At 36.2% G+C, this 19324-nt stretch overlaps 1 protein-coding gene across 3 annotated transcripts; it reads left to right on the forward strand.

Annotated features, from left to right (window-relative positions):
• Window positions 1-1858: 1858 nt before the first annotated feature.
• On the forward strand, window positions 1859-19145 carry LOC136839661 (glutamate receptor ionotropic, kainate glr-3-like). Of its 3 annotated transcripts, XM_067105984.1 has the most exons (13): window positions 1859-2085; window positions 4510-5043; window positions 5395-5505; window positions 6300-6403; window positions 8440-8530; window positions 10204-10362; window positions 11682-11773; window positions 12228-12334; window positions 12974-13188; window positions 14598-14771; window positions 15365-15471; window positions 16513-16673; window positions 18809-19145. In XM_067105984.1, exons 3-13 carry the CDS (start codon window positions 5449-5451, stop codon window positions 18937-18939), a joined length of 1398 nt encoding a protein of 465 aa, XP_066962085.1. In that variant the 5' UTR covers window positions 1859-2085; window positions 4510-5043; window positions 5395-5448; the 3' UTR covers window positions 18940-19145. The 3 variants fall into 3 exon arrangements, with proteins under 3 accessions (XP_066962085.1, XP_066962087.1, XP_066962086.1); XM_067105986.1 differs by lacking the exon at window positions 4510-5043 and having other exon boundaries at window positions 1925-2085; XM_067105985.1 differs by lacking the exon at window positions 1859-2085 and having other exon boundaries at window positions 5007-5086.
• The last annotated feature ends 179 nt before the right edge of the window (window positions 19146-19324 follow it).

A 19324-nucleotide genomic window follows, 5' to 3' on the forward strand; every position in this document is an offset into this window, starting at 1 on the left:
AAACTTTCAGCCATAAGCGCCCATGATAAAGTATGCGAGCATTGCTACCTTATGGCTGACCGGATTTCATTCAAATTCTTCCCTCTTATTAACTAACTAATACTCAAAACGCTTGCCTTAGGAAACCGCAAAATTCGACCTCTACCTTTATAAAATTTGCAGTTAAAAAAAACTTATGTAATTTTTCATAAGTAAAATACATAAAAAAAAAGTTGCAGTCAAAAACATGAGACCAGAGATATAGACTGTAATTATATTACATGCTGTGAAAATTTCTTTGAATTTTGTTCAGTCTTAGAGGTAAGGTATTTTACTTCTTTTTCAATATCAATTTTGAGAAAACAACAAAAGAAAAAGCATTACTTATTCTGTAACAATTATGACATTTTGATAAGGTAAAACGCTGATAATTACAAAATGATCGGATGAAAAGAAATGACTGACATTTGTGACATTTCTCCGATGGACACCTTTGCCTTTTGTCCCGATTTCTTTTGTTTTTTTCAATTCTCATGGAACATATAGTTTTTATATATTTCCTCTTTTAATACATCTCATCTTTGCTCCAGAAGGAAATCTTGCCATATACAAAATATATGCCCTAGAGACAGCCGTTATTTTCAGTAATAATAATAATAATAATAATAATAGTAATAATAATAATAATAATTAAACTGGTTACGAAAAGTCGAATATGATATGAAATACGTAAAAAAAATTATGGCGTCAGACAGAGAGAGAGAGAGAGAGATTTGTTAAGTTGAGATAAATTTTTTTATTTTAAACGCTTGAGCTTATTAAAGTTTTTCTGACAAGAATTTACTACAAAAAAAGTGAAATGCAGGAATTCGAACGAACCCCTAAAAAATATTTCCACAGTCGTTTTTGGAATATTTTCTCTAATTTACAAAGTTCGTTTTCCTCTGATGTCGGTGTGACGATATTTCCACAATGGCACTTACAACTGTTTATTAATAGCTGCCCAATGTGACCGGGAGGAAAATTATCATGACCAAAAGAGAGTAGAAACTAACAAGTCCAGTTTTGTCAGAGTTCAGCAAATGTACTATATATATATATATATATATATATATATATATATATATATATATATATATATATATATATATATATATATATATATATATATATATATATATATATAAGTATATGTATATATATATATATATATATATATATATATATATATATATATATATATATATATATATGGCTATTACAATTACGTATGTATTTGTAAAAAAGTGACCAGTAGATTCTTCACACACAAATATATATGTATATATGTATGTATATATATATATATATATATATATATATATATATATATATATATATATATGTATATATATAATGCAAACGGATAAATGTACTTTTAAGCACGCATGTTTAAAATCACAATTTAGAAATGAAATTGTTTTGCGGCGTCTAATGTCCATAACTTGATTCCGCACTTCAGCTGTATTTTATAAAATCTTGGGAACACTCATCATGCTTTGGTGCATGTTTTATTGGGTAATCCTTTTATTTAATGAAAGCTGTGAAAAAAAGTCATGTTTTAAGCCGTAGGAATAAATCAAGAAAGTTTAAGATTATATTTTAGCCAGAATTTTTCACTCCCCTGACACAAAAATATAAATCGTTTCTTATAAATTGAGTCTACCTCAAAAAATCGATTCCCAATGAGAGCTGTTTTTTTATTGCCTCTAACGAGAATGATAAAAAAATTGTTGAATAGGAGAAGCATTCGCCAGCTCATTTTCCGTCATTATCTCGCCTTTTGCCTTATGTACGTGGTCACAAGGACTAACCTACCTTTGTCACATGTTTACCCTCTGCGCAGTTTGTTTTTCTTTGAGGCTACGCGTCAACGAGGGCCGTTTTCATAAGCGCCAAGCTCTGAGTAATTCATAGAAAACTTTAGCAGCGTCATCTTGAATGGCAATTCCCTGATTAAATATTCCCTTGAGAACAAGTGTGACATTTCCGCTGTCAGTCTTCCTGCGAGATTTATCGAAGAAGTGACATCGTTGAGGACTGGAAAAGAAGGAAGAAGAAAGTCGCGTAAGAATTCGGTGGCTGCTTTCTGACTTTCATCAATACGTTATGGTGTTCGTTGTTCATGGGCTACGATCGAGTGAGAGAGAGAAAAAATAGGCGGTACTCTTCGCTGTTTCACTCTCTTTTACTTCTCGTCTGATTTCTCGTTAAAATTAAGTGTCTTTCATATGAGTTGTTTTGGAAATTCTCAGAGGTTCTGTCGTGGTCAGACGGCGACAGCTGTCGATGATTTTTTTCATTAAGTCTTTTTCTAACCAATACTTATTTATTGTACCTCTCGAATACGTATCCCTGTAATGTCTTCTGCGTTTGCCTCTAATTAATACTAGATTTTGACTTTTTATGATTCCTTGTGTCCTCAATAAAAAAAAAAAAAGATAACGCTTCCCAGTTTGGTTCTTAAAACCGCTTCGTATCAGGAATTCAGTGTGATGTACAACTATAAATTTAAATATTATACAAGCCAGTGTTGAGCTTCAGAATTTTTTCAAGTTCGTTCTTGAAATTTACTTCGTAAGTGCTTCTTATATCCCGTTTATAGTATTGTATTCCTGTGCCTTCATTTTTCTTATCCTTACATCACTTGATTTTCAAATTTCATATAACCACTGACTTATAAATAGGCAGTGTTGAGCTTACTTGCACAACCATCTAGGCCTATACGCTGTCATAATATATTCTGAAACGCCTTCCTGCTGTGTACATTTAGAAACGAAACATTGCACCTGTCGTAAAATAATTGACCCATTATCAAAGCAAGTCATGCAGAAGACTGTCTCCACACAGTTAAACTGAGATAAAACACGACTCGTATAGAAAATATCTTTCTGATAATGAGGAGGAGTTCGGCCTAGAAAACAGAATGATTAGAAATACGTCATCTTAAACAGTGAAATCCAACCGCTTTACAATTTACTTTACAATTCCCTTCCAAGTCATACTGATGACATGGGGCCTACTACAAAATACATGAAAAGTGATTTCCCTATATCCTTTCAAAACTCTGACATACTCTGCGGTATTAGATTTTACGCTACATTCATGTTTATTTTACATTTACATTATCATCATTTACTAGAATTATATATTGCGTCAAAAACCAGTCAATATGACACCCAGTTTCTAAGACATAATCATTATCATCATTTACTAGAATGATATATTGCGTCTAAAGCCAATCAATATGACTCCAGTTTCTAAGACATAATCATAAGGAATAATGAAAAGTCACGTTTACTTATTTTTCATTTACTATGACTTTTGCTCCAGGTATTACTATTCAATCTCGATTCCAGTAAATTTTGAGCACAGGTGCATATTCAGTGGAATTCATTAAGTAAGGGTTACTTGCAATCAAAATTACCGGGGTCATTGACATCGATAGTTCTGGGACATTAGGCTGAATGAAATATTAATGTGGCTCGAGAGCTCAGAAAGACCAGACAAATGGTTCTGCAGAATACAAGAGTGGAAGGAATAAATTTAAATTTCAGAATGCTTGTAGAAGTGGTTATAGTTGATGTAAGGAATGGATAAGGAGTTGATGAAATCTGAAGTGAAATGCTGTTGAACAGGAGAGAATGTTTGATCGACTGGCTGCTCGGTGTGTAGGCCTAATGCTTGGTTCCAAAAAAAACCGTTGCGAGGAATAATTGTTCCCTGACAGCAGAATAAAGGTGATAGACGACTAAGAATTAATGGTGGCATAACATAGCATGCTGGCAAGATGTGCGATAGGATTTTGATCGAGAAAGTTAGATCACGCAAAAAGGACTAATAAGGAGAAAGCAGTATGATGGACTTCGAGGGAAGAGGGTGGGTGCTTGAACAACGTAGCAGTTGCGTGAGAGATCTGGAAGCAAAGACCAAAGCTGTATTTGGTTTAAATGGGTCTAAATACAACTTATGACAGAACTTGTATAGCTCGGAAGTGGACGAAGGTGTTGAGGATTTATTGGGTAAAAGCTATGTCTTGAGAGAAAGTTTTTGTGATGAAAGGGAAGCAGCTGTCAAATTCTGTGGATGGGGGAGCGACTGGTTTTCAAACAATGGTGAGATAATGCCCGCATGACTATACAATACAGTATCTCTCTAGCTGCAGATATGTGAGAGGTTAGAGAATCTACTTATCTAGGTTCAGATTTCTGGGACTAAGAAAAAGGGGGAGGGGTAATGAAGCATAAGTCAAAGAAGGAAGGTAGAAGGGGGTACGTAGAAACTTTCCGCAGAAGAGGAGTATCATCAGGCGCTAATAATGTTTGAATAAATATAGCGACTGGTGAGCCAGCGTTCTTTCAAGAAAGCAATGTGTGAATTGTTTGCTTTGCGTGCTTCGAGCAAGAAATTGAAAGCCTATGAAGTGGGGAAGCTCAAATAACGATCAAAGTATTAGTTCAAGTGAAAATATGGATGTGCTTGTTTTTCCAGATTGTTTGGTTGTGCGGAGACAAGAAATCACTGAGTCATGAAAAGCGTGCATATTGGAGAGAGAAGAGCCTGAAGCACCAGGAAGCAACAGATTGTATGAAAATGGAAGTGAATGATACATTGCTTGCTTGGGCATTCGATATGCAGCTGAAGGGCCTTCTGTGCAAGTGCAAGAATTGGCCTATGTGTAGTTTTCTTCACAGGAAGCTAGCTATGAATGACGCACTGAATATTGCCATTGTTCTTTTGGAGCTAGCCCTGCCATAGGAAAATCCAAGCGTTGACACATAAATATACGTGTGTATGTGTGTGTGTGTACATGTATATGCATACACACACCATATATATATACACATACATATATACTGTATATCTCTAAACGTGTCTGAAAGTGTAAATGCCACGACGATTACGTGCTACAAAGCAGTGGGCGGAGCTCTACTCTGATTGGACGAGAGAATGATGCCTTTTCTTTGGTGCAGTTGCCTGGCTGTGGTCTTGAGCCGACTCAGCCGGTGGCGGTGATTCTTCAGGGTAAGTCTTCGGAAGTAGGTGCATCACCCAACCAGGTCTCCGTGTACGTCCTGATACTGGCTGAGTATAGGCAGTTTTATTTAAAGAGAAGCAAAGAATAATGCTGACAGTTATATATGTGATAGCTATTAAGTTACTGAAGTCTGCTACTAACTCCACAGTTGACTTAATTAGTGAAACAGCAGCAATTCAAATAAAATCACAATACAAGCATAAAATGAGGAGCATTTTTGGTATGTAGTGGTTAACACCGTCCTTTTATACCCCTTATAGTTTTTTTTAAATTTGTTCATTTATCCACTTCAACATGAAGTAATAAAAACTCAAAGATCTTTTCTTATCTACCAACAGACTGTTTGATTCCAACGGCCTAGCTCCACCGGCAGTCGACCGGCGCCCATCAAAATGATATCATCAGCTCCGGCGAATACTTCCAGATGCCTCAATTTAGGAGTCATGACGGTTAGTGTTTGAAGCCACATTTCAGGGAAGCCAGAGTCATCCTCAGGTCTTCTGGCTTCGATTGCCTTAGTCTGGTTAATAAGCAACACGAATTTATCTTTTTTCTCTCTCTCTCTCTGCTAATCATAAATTCCATTGCTCGCAGTTATACCAGCAATCATAATATACAAGCTGTCTTGGCGAAGTTTAGCTCTGGTTGTCATAATGTGCTTATTAAAGATGAGGTTTCAAGAAGATTGATTTAATTCAGAATTGTAGCAAAATGGATTCATCATCATCATGCATCTGCCCGAGTGATGTGTTAAAATGCACTTCTCTTGTAGAATATGCAGAGCAACAATCAGTGAAATTATCTGTAGGCAAACACTGTAGATTCACACGATGCTGTCGGTTCTGCTCACTTTGTTTTACTTCTTGGCCCCGTATTGCTCCGGGCAAGATATCCTTTTACAATTACTGCTTTACAAGAGAAGCTCTCTCTCTCTCTCTCTCTCTCTCTCTCTCTCTCTCTCTCTCTCTCTCTCTCTCTCTCTCTCTCTCTCTCTCTCTCTCTTTGCAACACCATGTCTTGCTCAGTAAACAAACTTTAGATCAGATTGAATTTACAGATATAACAGGCAAAATTTGAATAGAGTAAAAAAAATTACAATGATAAAATAATTTTTTTTTTAAATGTAAGCCAAGATAGAGATAGAGACTAGTAACAAGACATGAAAGTTGTACAGCAAACTCGATTGCGCCGAAGAAACTTCGGCCCAATTTTTTACTTGTTCGTTTTGATTTTGCCTTTGAAGTGGCTGCCGTACATAGTGGCCGAGACTCGCGATCCAGCGAAGCTGAAAGTAACTGGAACGATGCTGGAAGTCCTGGACATCTTCGTAGAGCGTCTGGGATTCTGGTGAGTTATGCAATTCTCTGTCCTTCATCTATCTCGGACTTTTCTGTTGTCAAATTCTTCATGTCGCGATTCTCTGGTTTCAGAATATTTGCGACAGGTGTAGATAATAAGGTTCTGATTAACCAGATGTTTTGCTATTGTTTAATGTTCTGTCTAAATGTCTTGTATGTGTGTATGTATGTAGGTATGTATGTACATATGAATGTATGAAAGTATGCATGTAGTGAATTTTATATTAAACAACATTTGCAGCATGATGCTTATGAATAATAGAATATATATATATATATATATATATATATATATATATATATATATATATATATATATATATATATATATATATATATATATATATATATATATATATATATATATATATATATGCATATAATTATATATATATATATATACATATATATAGATATATATATTCACTTGCATTAAGCTACAGATTTCGGTTAACATCAAATTCGCCAAACCTGGGAATAACTTAACCCCAAGGGGGGTTTGTAAGTGATAAGCGATTCGTCACCAGGGAAGCTCGAATCCCCGAATGGGAACAAATACCATTTGGGAATAACTAACACCCAAAGGAAATTTAATGATGTCTGGTGCATTGAGTTGGGATGGACTGAATTTGAATTTGACAGAGTATGTGCAGCTCAGATGTGTGTGTGTGTTTGTGTGTGAGAGAGAGAGTGTGTATGTGAGGTGGTTTGTTTGAAAGAATGGTTCCAGTCACTGGATGTTGCCAAAATGAAGTAAAATAATGAACAATCTTGTTAAAAAGCTTAAAACCATTCACATAAAAGTACTGGATAAGTTTCAATGAACCAGGACAAAATTCAAATGAATAGCAAAATCTACACTTCAGAAAATAGATATGACGGATTATCGAGATTTAAGATTTGATTTTCTAGAAAAAAAACTCGATTGACTCCTAGATTCTGCATGAGGATTATTCATGAATATTATTAAAAAATTAAATTTCAAGTCTTCCCCCCCCCCTTTTTTTTTTAACTCTTGGATATGCTAATGAAATGGTGGTTTTCCGGGACTGAACTGTGTGAGATGAAGAAACGCCTACAGCACCAAGAATCATATGTATGTTACTTTTTATCTTATGCTTTTTTCTTTGCTTATGTACAGAAAAATTTAGCGTACAGTAACCATACGCATGCGCAAATTGAACCCCAATACACTTTTATATGTAAATATTTTTCCTGTAAACATTTTTAGGTCTTTAAGGGAGTAATAAATTTCGTTATGAATCAATAAAAAAGCAGTGCTATTCGTTATCAGTATTTATTTTATCAGACAAAATACACGGAAAAATATCTTCTTTAGAAATATAGATACGTTTTTTGAAATAATACATATCTGTGATTAGAGATGATCAAATGCTGCCTTATTTTGCGAAACAGTTCAGTGAAATCGGTGGAGAATTTTTTGGTACGTTTTTAGATAAAATGAAGAAAATTCAAAATAATTGTACATAATGACCGTATGCCGAATTTTCTCGTGTGCAAAATATCATACAGTCAAAATAACCATACAGGAATTTTTCATGCTTTTATTTCAAGCAAAAACTTTCAGTTGGATAAGGTAGAAGGAATAATTCACGCGTACAAATATTTTTTCTTAGTAAATGTATGTTAATTGGCATTACCCTTAATTATTAAAAAAAAAAGAGGGTACAAAGTATGCATAAAAGTAAAAACAATTCATACCATCAAAAAACAGAAGTACCTTAAGATTCGTTGGAAGGTTTGCATTTGTACCTCGCAGTGGCCAGCAACCAGTATGAAAAGACGCAACAGAGATGGCGCTGAATGCCTCTCGTTTCTTCCGCAGTGAAGAAAAGCAACTTCTCTGTTTCAAAAGTGGATCTTGCCCCGAACTCCACTTCCACAACTAAAATATTGAAGATGCAAAAGAGTCGCTCTGGTACGTCAGTGTACATATATATGTATGTGTTTGTGTTTCTATATATCTTCTGCGTTTTGAAATGTAAATCTTACTGCTTTAAACAGTTATAACCTGGTGGCCCCTCGAGAGATCAACGCTGGAATAAAATTGCCGAACGGAACGTGGACAGGACTCATGGGGATGGTCATAAACAAGGTAAGAGGTGATTATGTGTTCATCACAGAGTCATATATTAGAATATAAGTTTTCGAAAATCTATTATTAACAGATAAAATAGTGGAAGGACCATTTTTACGAAAAGACAGCCGAGACAGAAGAACATCATGGATTTCAATTCGAGGGTTAAAATTGACTCACGAATTAACTAAAAGCATTCCTAATCCACTGCCTCCTACCGCCTAGTTAAAAGTCCTCTCAGTAAAGTCCAGTATTTGAAAGCTGAAGGTTTTTCAAAGGGAATATAATTAGTTCTTATGGGTTTTCTGAGTGTATCTTTGATAACTCAGTCAGTCAATCATGAATTGTCCTGGCGGTATGTAGGAATAAATGACAAATGGTGCGCAAAGACGTACAAAACCTTCTGATGCATATTAAACAAGATTTAGAGAGATGAGAGGTCAAGAACTGTGAGTCTGGAGGAGGAGAAATTGAACAAGTGACAGACAACAGACCTCACTCTTTATACCATGAATCTGCAAACAGATAAAGTAGAGTATAGTCTCCGTATAGTTTCGAAGCTGCAACACCCTTTTTTTTTTTTATTCGAGGAAACTGTGAGTATAATAAGAGTTACCGAGGATAAACAAATACAAGGATCACCGAACACTGTAACTGATACGTAATGTGATCATTTTCATGTCGTATCTAATCACAAAAAGCTTTTAAAACTGCTCTCGTTAAGTTTAGTTTTGAATAACTATAGCATTCGTGTTGAAATAATAAATACTTGTCGTGAATTCTCACCCAACCATCCTTATTTCTCGGTAATTATAAGATGCAAAAGCAACTTCATGTTTGCTCAACCGATGACAAGGTCTGTATCGTTACCCACTAAGAACAGCTCAGGATTTGGAAGAAAAATTCTGTTCTTTGGTTCATCTATCTTGACAAAGCTATGACTCGTCTAGTTGCTGGTATCACAGAGCATGTATCCATGCTTCTTCTTTCTCTTTTGGCTTAGTAGTTTGGATTTGAGTCTGGAATTGCGCTTAATTATATTGCTATTTTTTGGACAAGCAACATTCGTGATATCATCTCGTCGAGGCATGTTAGATAAGCTAGCAAAATTTTCTAGCATAAATCGGCTCTTATCGGCAGTGACTGTTAAATCAATTCGAGATAGCTATAGGATTTAGTTACATTTCCAGAATGGAAGTTCGGCTTGTCTTTAAGGAAAATACGGAGATTAAGTATCGTATCAACGTAGATGTCCTCAAGCCTATTCATGTTATTTCCTTCAAAGGGCATTCAACTTCAAAAGATGTTAAAGTTCACGTTGAATCCCCTTACTTAATTTCACGCTTCTGTAATTATAAAACCGATACCCTAAACTGTTAGATATTCATATAAGTTTCCTATTAAAAATATAAGGCGAAGCTGCAACCCCTTTCGTTCATTTGACTGTACCTCCGTTCATATTCTCTGTCTTCCACCTTACTTTCCAACCTCTCCAAACAATTGGTTCATCGTGCAACTACGTGGTATTTCTTCTGTTACACCTTTCAAACCTTGTACTGTCATTTCTGTTGCAGCGCTGAATGACCTCAGTTCTATATTCTATTCTATGCTGTTCTATTCCTCATTAAATGATCATAAGTCTTCTATTTTACGTAAGTCAAGTTTCTACAATTCAGTGTTTATTTTTTCAGAAAATAGACTTCACTGGACTAGCCCTCGGCGTCAGCGCAGACAGAGCCGAGGCCCTCGACATGAGCGAGTTCCTGTACATAGATGAATGGTCAGCCGTGTACAAAAGGCCCGGGATTCAGTCGGACATCGCAGGCTTTGTGAAGCCCTTCACGCTGAAGGTAAAGGAATGCGAGCATTCTGAATTCCCTTTCGTTTTTGGAGACCAAAAAGTCATTCTGACTCATAAGTTAACATCGTAGGATAGTCCCACAACTAAGATTAGATTTATAAAGCGATCAGCATCAAGGCTATTGAAAAATAGCATTGCATGTGACTGGGCAGATTTAATAACGATATGTAAAAAATATCACATTCCTAATGAGCTGGCTCAGTGCTGATACTTACCCCTTTCACGTCGAAGAGCAGAAACCAAGGCCTAAAGAATTTTGTATGGATCCTTTCAAAAGCTCTTTTTTTTTTTTTTTTTTCACTCAGGCCAAGATCTAGAGTTTTTTTTTTTTTTTTTTTTTTTTTTTTTTTTTTTTTAACGGGTTAACAGTGAGTTTTCAGAAATGCCGTATCTGTATAGTGTTTTGATCAGCTGACAAGGATGTATCACAATTTGCTCATCAGAGGAGACGATGTGTTTGATTTTCTGTATTTTGAAACTCTTAACTCTGAGGTAATGTTAAGCACTAAAGCAAAATATTTACCTTGAACAATGCATTTTTGGTCTCGGCTACGAATGAAAAGTTAGACAACATTTTCATTGATCATAATTTCAAAGTAAACATTTTTCTGTTCACAAAAACATGTCATAGAAACAATACTACCTGAGTCAGTGCCTATAATGTAGGCATTACGTAAATTCATATAAATTTTGGAAGCATATGCGAGGCTTATAAGTGAAGTAGCTGGAAAGATGATATTACTGAACAGTGTAATTCGTATTGATATTGAAGAAGCTCCTGGTCAGATGTTACAAGGCTACTTTACACGAGGAATAACTGCCCTCAGGCTCAATGTAGTAGTGACCAAAACAGGAGATAGGTACGGCTTTGTTCGTTGATTAAGGGAATTATTCTAGATTCATTCATATTAAGGATGTTGACAAAAGAGGAAGCAGTCATATATATATATATATATATATATATATATATATATATATATATATATATATATATATATATATATATATATATATATATATATATATATATGTATATATACACATACACATAAATATATCTGTGTGTGTGTGTGTAAGGTTGTAGGTAAATGTACGTACGTATATACAAGAGAACGTGACCTAAACTAATTTCAAGGCTGTTTTCATCTGACTGACAACGTTTTTGAAAACAAGTGTGTTTTATCTTGCATATTAAACGAGAGCTGAACTTTATTTCTTTAAAAGCAAAAAAGCAAAAAAAAAAAATCCCCAAAAATAAAGATAGAAACAGGACCATTACTCTCCACAACTGACCTGTGCTTTCCGCAGTCGTGGGTGGCCGTTCTTCTCTCGGCGACCGTGGTTCTTCTGACTTCGATCTTCATCAGGCTGGTCAGCGAGAGGACGATTTACTATGAAGGGTAAGAGTTCGTGTCTATAAGACGGTTTTCTTCGCTGCCTTGATTTGAGAGAGAGATTAACATTACTTTCTCGCTGATTTTCATTTGCAAGTAATTTTGTTTGCAACTCGTCTGTATGTCATGTTGTCTCTTGCAAGTTTAAGACAATGTTTCTACATTAAAGTTATATAAATTTACAAACGAGTAGTCAAGAGGGTACTCAATGCCAATATATATATATATATATATATATATATATATATATGAGTATATATACAGAAAAAAGATGCTTGAATTAAAAAATTTAATTATAATGCCATCAACTTTTCGAGTAGCATAGTCGTTAGACCCTTCAAGGCTGAGAATTGCCAGCCCTGTGACAACGCCCATCCAGAAAGGGCGGGCGGCGCACTCGAGGTAAGCGCCCGCGTTGAAAGACTGGGTTACCTAAAAACAATTTGCTTGACATCATCAGGTCTGACTCTTCTGATCGTGGCCAGAAAAGAAGCGTCGGGAAGGAGAATTTCTCTACTATTCTCTACGATGCTGTCAACTGGACAATCTCGTCTCTCCTCGGTCAAAGTGAGTTCATTATTATCTGGGCATCACATTAAAAAAATTTGATATTCAGTTCTATAAAGAAATGCCAGTTGACTTAGCAGAAAAGATGATGTTTCACATATTTCCAAAAGCTGATGTTTCACATATTTCCAAAAATTCTGGTTTGGGTTGATTTCTGCTGATCTATTTAAAAAAATGTATTTTTGGTGTTAGGAATATTTTCCATTTAAATAAGGATTAAGTCAATGAACAAAAACAGCAGCAACCAGAATGCACTTTAAAAACTTGGGGAATTTTTTTTTGTGTCGAATAGTTGCTGAATGAACATCAGCCGCGTTTCCCAAATGCCAGTCAATGATTACAACACACTTCTTTTTCTGTATCTTATTCCTGTTATCTTGCTTGTTCCAGTGGTTTCTGAACAAAACGAAAATATGCAGTTTGTTCATATGAATGAAAATGAACATATATAAGAGAAAGTAAATTCTCATCTATTGTTGCTACAGAATTTTTCCTCGCCTTCTAAGTGCAATACAGTATCATATTGCAACTCTCAACGAATACTTATAAGAAGTTAACTTCACGTTTTTTCCTCTCATTGCCCTTCATCGATACCCCATTGAAAGCAGTAGATTCTCATACTAAATGTCTCTCTTCCAGCATTACCAAAAATATCAAGCGGCGAAGCTGTGAGGATCTTCAGCGGCCTTTGGCTGCTGGCGTCCTTGATATTGTCTACAGTCTACCGTTCCAACCTGAAGGCGATGCTCATCTTGCCCAAAATCTATCTCCCGTTCAACAACATCGAGGAGTTGGTCCGCTCAGGTCTTCCCGTCTGGACGCCCGTGGACGCCAAGCTGCATGCAACGGCTTTGGTGAGTGCGGTGATCAGTGCATGTTTTGATGTGATATGGCGTTTAATGTTTTTGTGAGAGAACGAACGCCGCTGGTGTACGCGAGCTTCAGTTTTCTCTTTTATATTTGGGGAAAAAGGGACGTTCTTTCAATCGCTTGGAAGTTGAAGGAAACTTTCTGTTTTGTGTTAGGGCGTGAACATTTTTGACAAGGTGGTCACTTTTAATTGATAAAATATAAAAAGCAAATCATAGGAATACGAGGACCCTTAGGGGTCTAATGAATTTTAAAACGGCTGAATTTTAAAATTCGATTAAATTTTATTTTAAATTTTAACATACCTTCTTAGTGAGTATATATATGGAAACTTGAGCATGTATGTATTTATTGTCTGAGTGTGTTCCAGTATGAGAACGTGTGCCACTGTGCAGTTTTTTATTTCATTTTCATTCATTCATCACAATATCGAATGACCTGTTTGGTCCCAGTGCTACAGGCTTCTAGCCTAGACCTGTCGTCTCATCCAAATCCTTCGGGCCAGCCCTGTGAGAGCTGATAGTCAGCTCAGTGGTCTGCTTAAACTGTTTTAATATAATAATAATAATAATAATAATAATAATAATAATAATAATAATAATAATAATAATAATAATAATAATAATGATTTACAAAAACAAATTAACAATTTTAATGGGGAAGGAAGATCTAGATTAAGCTTTTTCTGTGCAATGGCATTGTAGTTGAAAATATATGTATTAACCACGCGAATTTCATATATGCTATGACAAATGGTGCGTATGAAAATTTGAAAGACTTGAATAGGTCTTATTGAAGTGATAGAAGAATTACGTACTGGGAAATATGCTCTCCACTGAGGGAGAGAAAATATTTTTATAAAATACATTTTTAGCTGCTGAATGTGGATTGTAGGAAAGGACAGTCTGATTAAATTTTTTTTTTTTTCTGAGACTTTCCTGATGACATGATTATATGAATGAGCTGTAAAGCAAATCTTTAGCTGTGAACGCAGACGTGTTCAAATTAGGCTTAGAGGAGTATTCATTGAATACCACAAACAGAAAAAGTCTGAAAGTGGATGAGAAATAATGACAAGTGTTTAAAAAAAAAAGTGCTTAGGAAGAATCCCCTGTTTCAATGATCTGTTTCTGACATGAAGCTCTTTTTTTTTCCTTGTTTTCTTCACTTTCTCCTTTCTTCCTTTCTTCCTTTCTAATCTCTGTAATGGTCACTTTCTTCAGGTTTACAACTTAATTGCCTGCTTTATTTTTCCTTTTATTCCCAATAATCCCCCTCTTCAAAAAAGCATATTTGGCTTCCTTCTCCTCGAGATTCCGGATAAGCAAACTCAGCACTTTTTTTTCAGACGCGCATGCGCATTCACACCATTTTGACAGGACCTCCTTTTCAGAATTCGCCGAGCAACAGCACTATGGGTCGCCTCGCCAAGCAGTTCGTGTACCCTGAGCCTCCCAAAGGACTGAACTGGCTGCAGAGGTCAATGAAGGGCATGAATGAAGGAAAGATGGTCGTCACGTCTCCCCTGTCAGTTGTAGAACAAACATTCCACTACATATTTTCACTGGTAATCTCGGCGATGTTGCAAAAGATTTCGTTATCGTTTCGTTGGTTTACTACTTCTCATTTATTTGTCAGTTGATTAGAATCTTTTTTAGTACCTATTCATGTGTTAATTTAATTAGTAATTATCGTGTACTGCCAAACAGCCAGTTTCATTTTGATTATACAACTTCTCCTGCGTAAATCTATTTCTGGAAAGCCTTTAGAATCAGTAGCCTTCATTCGTTTTCTCGCGAACAAGGAGAGCTTCAATACTCAATGGACTATTGGTTTTTTGTATGGTTCCCCATCTATACGTACTGTAATCATTGCTTAAAACGGCCATGCTTAAACAAAGCTTATGAAAAAGAGAACATTTTTGATGTCGAACGATTAGGCACCACTTTCTCATACAGTCTATGTTGTTGCAAACCTCAGGTGGATGTGTGAAATCAAGCGCAGACATTCAGCAGATCTTAGAATTATAGATCTGATTCATGACTGGTGATCAGATTTTATTTCTTAGGAATTCCAGAATAAAATATGGCATTGCATATCCTGGGTGACACGTGTAAGATTCAAAATAGATCAGATCTCTGATAATGCTTCCCTCTGCAGCATGGTCGGTGCCTGAGCTATGCCATGGCCGAGAGGTATTTCAAGACGTCGATTCTTTGCCTCTTCTTGCCAAAGGGATCGCCGTGGACGGACAGACTGAACCCTGTGTAAGTCGTGTTCTGGTTTTGTTTGAAACAGGTTGTAGATTTCGACTACTAGCAACGTTATGGGGGCTGTGTTATTAACTGCTAATCTACTGAAAAATGTTAGTTTATAAGTTTTACCTTTGGTCTAGCAAACTAAGAGTGAGAATTGTGGTGTTCAGCGCCGAAGGCAAGTAAAGGTACTCTGCTGGTGCGTCAAGAGCAGATCCCATGTACGCCAAGAGGGAGGTTCCTGTAAAATCTTTTTTATTTCTTTTAAGAATCATTCCTTATCAACATCCCAGTTCTGTAGCTAGATTACCAGTCAGCGTTGTCGTAAACGACTTATACAGTAAATATTTCAGTCTGGTATATTGCCTAGAATACCCTCAGGAACCCGGCTGAACTTTCCGTGTTCGTTTCTGCTTGAACTTAAGATCGTCATCATATCATCATCTGAGATAATGACGGACTCCTAAGGAGGCAGGATGCAACCCGGAACCCCACACTATAAAACCCACCCAGTCCAAACGGATGACTGTGATAGACCAAATAATAATAATAATAATAATAATAATAATAATAATAATAATAATAATAATAATAATAATAATAATAAAACTTGACCATGCACTACTGGAAATAAAATTTTACTTCGAGTAAATTTTTGGGGTATATTTTATACCCCCTCGTTTGTATAACACTTACAGTATATTTAGATTTAAGCCATGAAGTGGGAACATTTGTTGTGAGACTTTATTCTTTAAAGCGAATGTTTTCTAACTGTATAAGAAAATTGACTCGAGGTCGAGTGTGATAAAGAGCACTCGTTTTTTATCATATCCAGCAAACCAGTAGTCTGTTATATTTTAGGCTAGTCAGGTGAAAAAAGAAAACGGAGCTCATTTCACGAAGAGAACCTTCCCATTTTCTGTCTTGCATCTCTCCGAAACCACTGACTTATTTGGCAAAGGAAAGCGGCTCTTGATTGAATGAGGATAAACTTGTAAACATTCATCTTAGAAAAACGTAGACCTTACCCAATTTTCTAAATGATTCACGCAGAATTGTGAGCCTTCGCGAAGCGGGAATCCTGGACTACATTTACAGACGAGAGCTCCGCAATGCGACCGAGTGCCTCAAACCACCGGGATCAACGGTTGATTCGGAACTGCGTCCTTTGGATCTCGGCGACTTCTATGGAATCTTTCTGGTCTATGCTGGAGGTAGGTTATAGTGAGGCGTTCATTTCGGTTACTTCTTTTTTCTATTGCCTGTTTAGTACTAATTTCGAGTGTTTGAGTTTTCACTGCCAAATCAGGTGTCTAGCCACATGAACAAGTAATATCTGATCATAATAAATAGGCATTATAGAAAATGATCCATTATACTAGTTACATTTTATGATCGGTTTAACCATTATGTTATTGCGATATATATTCAGCTCTTCTTTTCCAGAAAACTCTAAACAGAAAAATTAATATTATTCCAGTAGGCCTACACGGTACAAAACGATATAGACAACAATTTTGCACTCATTCTCAAAATCTGAAGGGAAGCAGTGATCCCAAACAGAAAAAAGATTAAATATTCACGTTTATAGATTTTTCTTAAAGAAACATCCAACCCAACACTGGTGGGGATAACCAAACCTAGGTCTCAGCTGGCGTCAGCCTCAGGATAACAGAGCAAAAATGTTGGACCAAGAATGACCAGGCAAGCTCCCATGATCGAGAAGATGCGAGGTTGCTCGAGGTTAAATTGAACTGATTAAATGACCTTGGGAAAATTTGCGAAATTTAACTCTGTTTTGCAAGTCTCTGCTCTGTCTCAACCAAATCACGCGCTATGTGCTATATCTTCGTAACTTGACCTGCTGTATACTGTAGCTTTAATTATTTCATGAAACTTTCGCCAGAGAAAAATGAATTACCTCTGCACTAACAGCTAACAAAAGCATACATCAGAAGACACTTAACAATTACTAGTGTCACGAAAGTCTGAAGATTTATGACAACCTTTCGTTAACAAATCGGACGCACTGTTGGCATATACCTCACCAGGATACGTTACTGCAGCCATCATACTCTGTAGGCACGGCTGTAGGCGCCATGCTCTTCTTGAAACTTAAAGAGTATTTTGGGACTAATTTTTTCTTCGTCTGTTATTTTACACTACAATGATTTGCTTATTCATTTCCAGTGCACAGGCAGTCTTGGGAGCAGTGGCGTAACTAAGGAGGGTGGGGGCGTCAGCTGGTGAATTTCCCTTTTAAGGGAGCGATTTATTGAATAGTTATTGCAGTTATGATCTTCATTTTATATTCAGCCCTCTTATTTTTCATCCTCCTATTTAAAGCTCATATGGAATGATATTCATCAGGTTATAATTACCAATATATTACATAAACGAAGAATATTCAATACTTCGTAAAAAAGAACGAATTACGTTGTATTTAAAATATTTCAAATTTTCTAATACTTTCGTGACTGCAGTGTGGAGCCAGCTTTTAAAAAGGCAAAATATGAACACCTAAAGAGAAATGCAAGTGAATGTGTGAAGCGGAATTACTGATAAGCAAGCAGGGGCCACATCCTTATATTTATTAGTTGACTCTACACTTGAACGACCAATCAGGAAGTTTTGCATATTTTCAACTGGATTCGGTTTTCTCTCACCTTACGAGCAATACCATATGTTCATAAGCGAATATGCAAAGAAATATGTGTGTATGCGCATATGTATGTATATATATGTGTGTGCACCTGCGTTTATGCATATGCATTAATTTATTTATCTGTGTTGGTGAATGAAAGCACCACGGAATGAATTACAGTGGATGCATGAGAAACTACAAAGAAATACAAAAGATTGAAAAGCAATAATTCTAACCTTCCAGGAGATTTACAAACAGAAATTGAGAATGAGATCAGAAATAAAACACAGAAATTAGTTCAGCGACAACTCATGAAAATCACATCGAAAGCTGGTTAAGAAAGAGGCCATTAATTGGTCAAGGAAATCGCACAGTAAAGAAATGTCAGCTGAATCTTCTTCATGATGGATAGGATTTTATCATCAACGCGGTCTCCCCCAATCTAAGAACGATTCAGAGATTAGGAAGATGTCTTCAAAAGGCTCTGAAGTCATAATTTGAATCATTTCGATGGAAAAATGATGAATGTAGCTTAAAGAAATGATGTCTATAAAAGCGGGAAATGATTCACATTGGCAACATAGTACAGAGGGTAGAAACTACTATAATAGCAGTAGAAGACGGTGTTTGTAGAATGTAACTAATCTTGGTTTAATGAACTGGAGTAAACTTATTCACGCTTCTTTTAATGGCCGCTTGTTGCAGGTATCTTGGCCGTTTTTGTTTCTTTCCTGGCTGAGCTAGTGGTGGGATTCAAGCAGGGAAAGCAAACAACGCTCTCACCAATATGTTGCCGAATTCGAGGAGGAGGCAGAACGACTGAAGAAAAAAATTGAAGACTTTCTCCTGTACACATATCCGATGCTGGCAAAGCGAAGAGACGGGGCTGAAGATGTCATTAATGCTCGGTCCTTTTCCCTTCGTTGACATTCTGGTGAAACAACACATGCAACTTGCTGTTCGGAACCCCTGGAAACCCTCCTTGATCGGCAACTATTGCCTTTAGATGTCTTTAGAGTCCAATAAAAAGAAAATGACTAAACAAGCACTCTCTTTACAATAATCCTGGTAAATGTCTGTTTCACTGGAGAATGCAACCTGGCAAGATAGATAATAAAAGACCTTCCATCTCTTGTTAGATGGGCTCAGGTACTGAAGTTTTATGATTAAATCAACCATCCTACTTTCTACGGCAAAGTGACATTTAGGCGTATTTATCTA

This window comes from Macrobrachium rosenbergii, chromosome 6, assembly GCF_040412425.1.
Source record: "Macrobrachium rosenbergii isolate ZJJX-2024 chromosome 6, ASM4041242v1, whole genome shotgun sequence".
Taxonomy (NCBI): Eukaryota; Metazoa; Arthropoda; class Malacostraca; order Decapoda; family Palaemonidae; genus Macrobrachium; species Macrobrachium rosenbergii.

What these genes read in the sequence shown, in the direction of transcription:
- LOC136839661 (XM_067105984.1), top strand. Translation starts at nt 5,449, where the DNA reads ATGATATCATCAGCTCCGGCGAATACTTCCAGATGCCTCAATTTAGGA. An exon ending in GTAGAGCGTCTGGGATTCTG is followed by an intron (nt 6,404 to 8,439) that starts GTGAGTTATGCA and finishes TGCTTTAAACAG; the next exon opens with TTATAACCTGGTGGCCCCTC. An exon ending in TCCACTACATATTTTCACTG is followed by an intron (nt 14,772 to 15,364) that starts GTAATCTCGGCG and finishes TTCCCTCTGCAG; the next exon opens with CATGGTCGGTGCCTGAGCTA.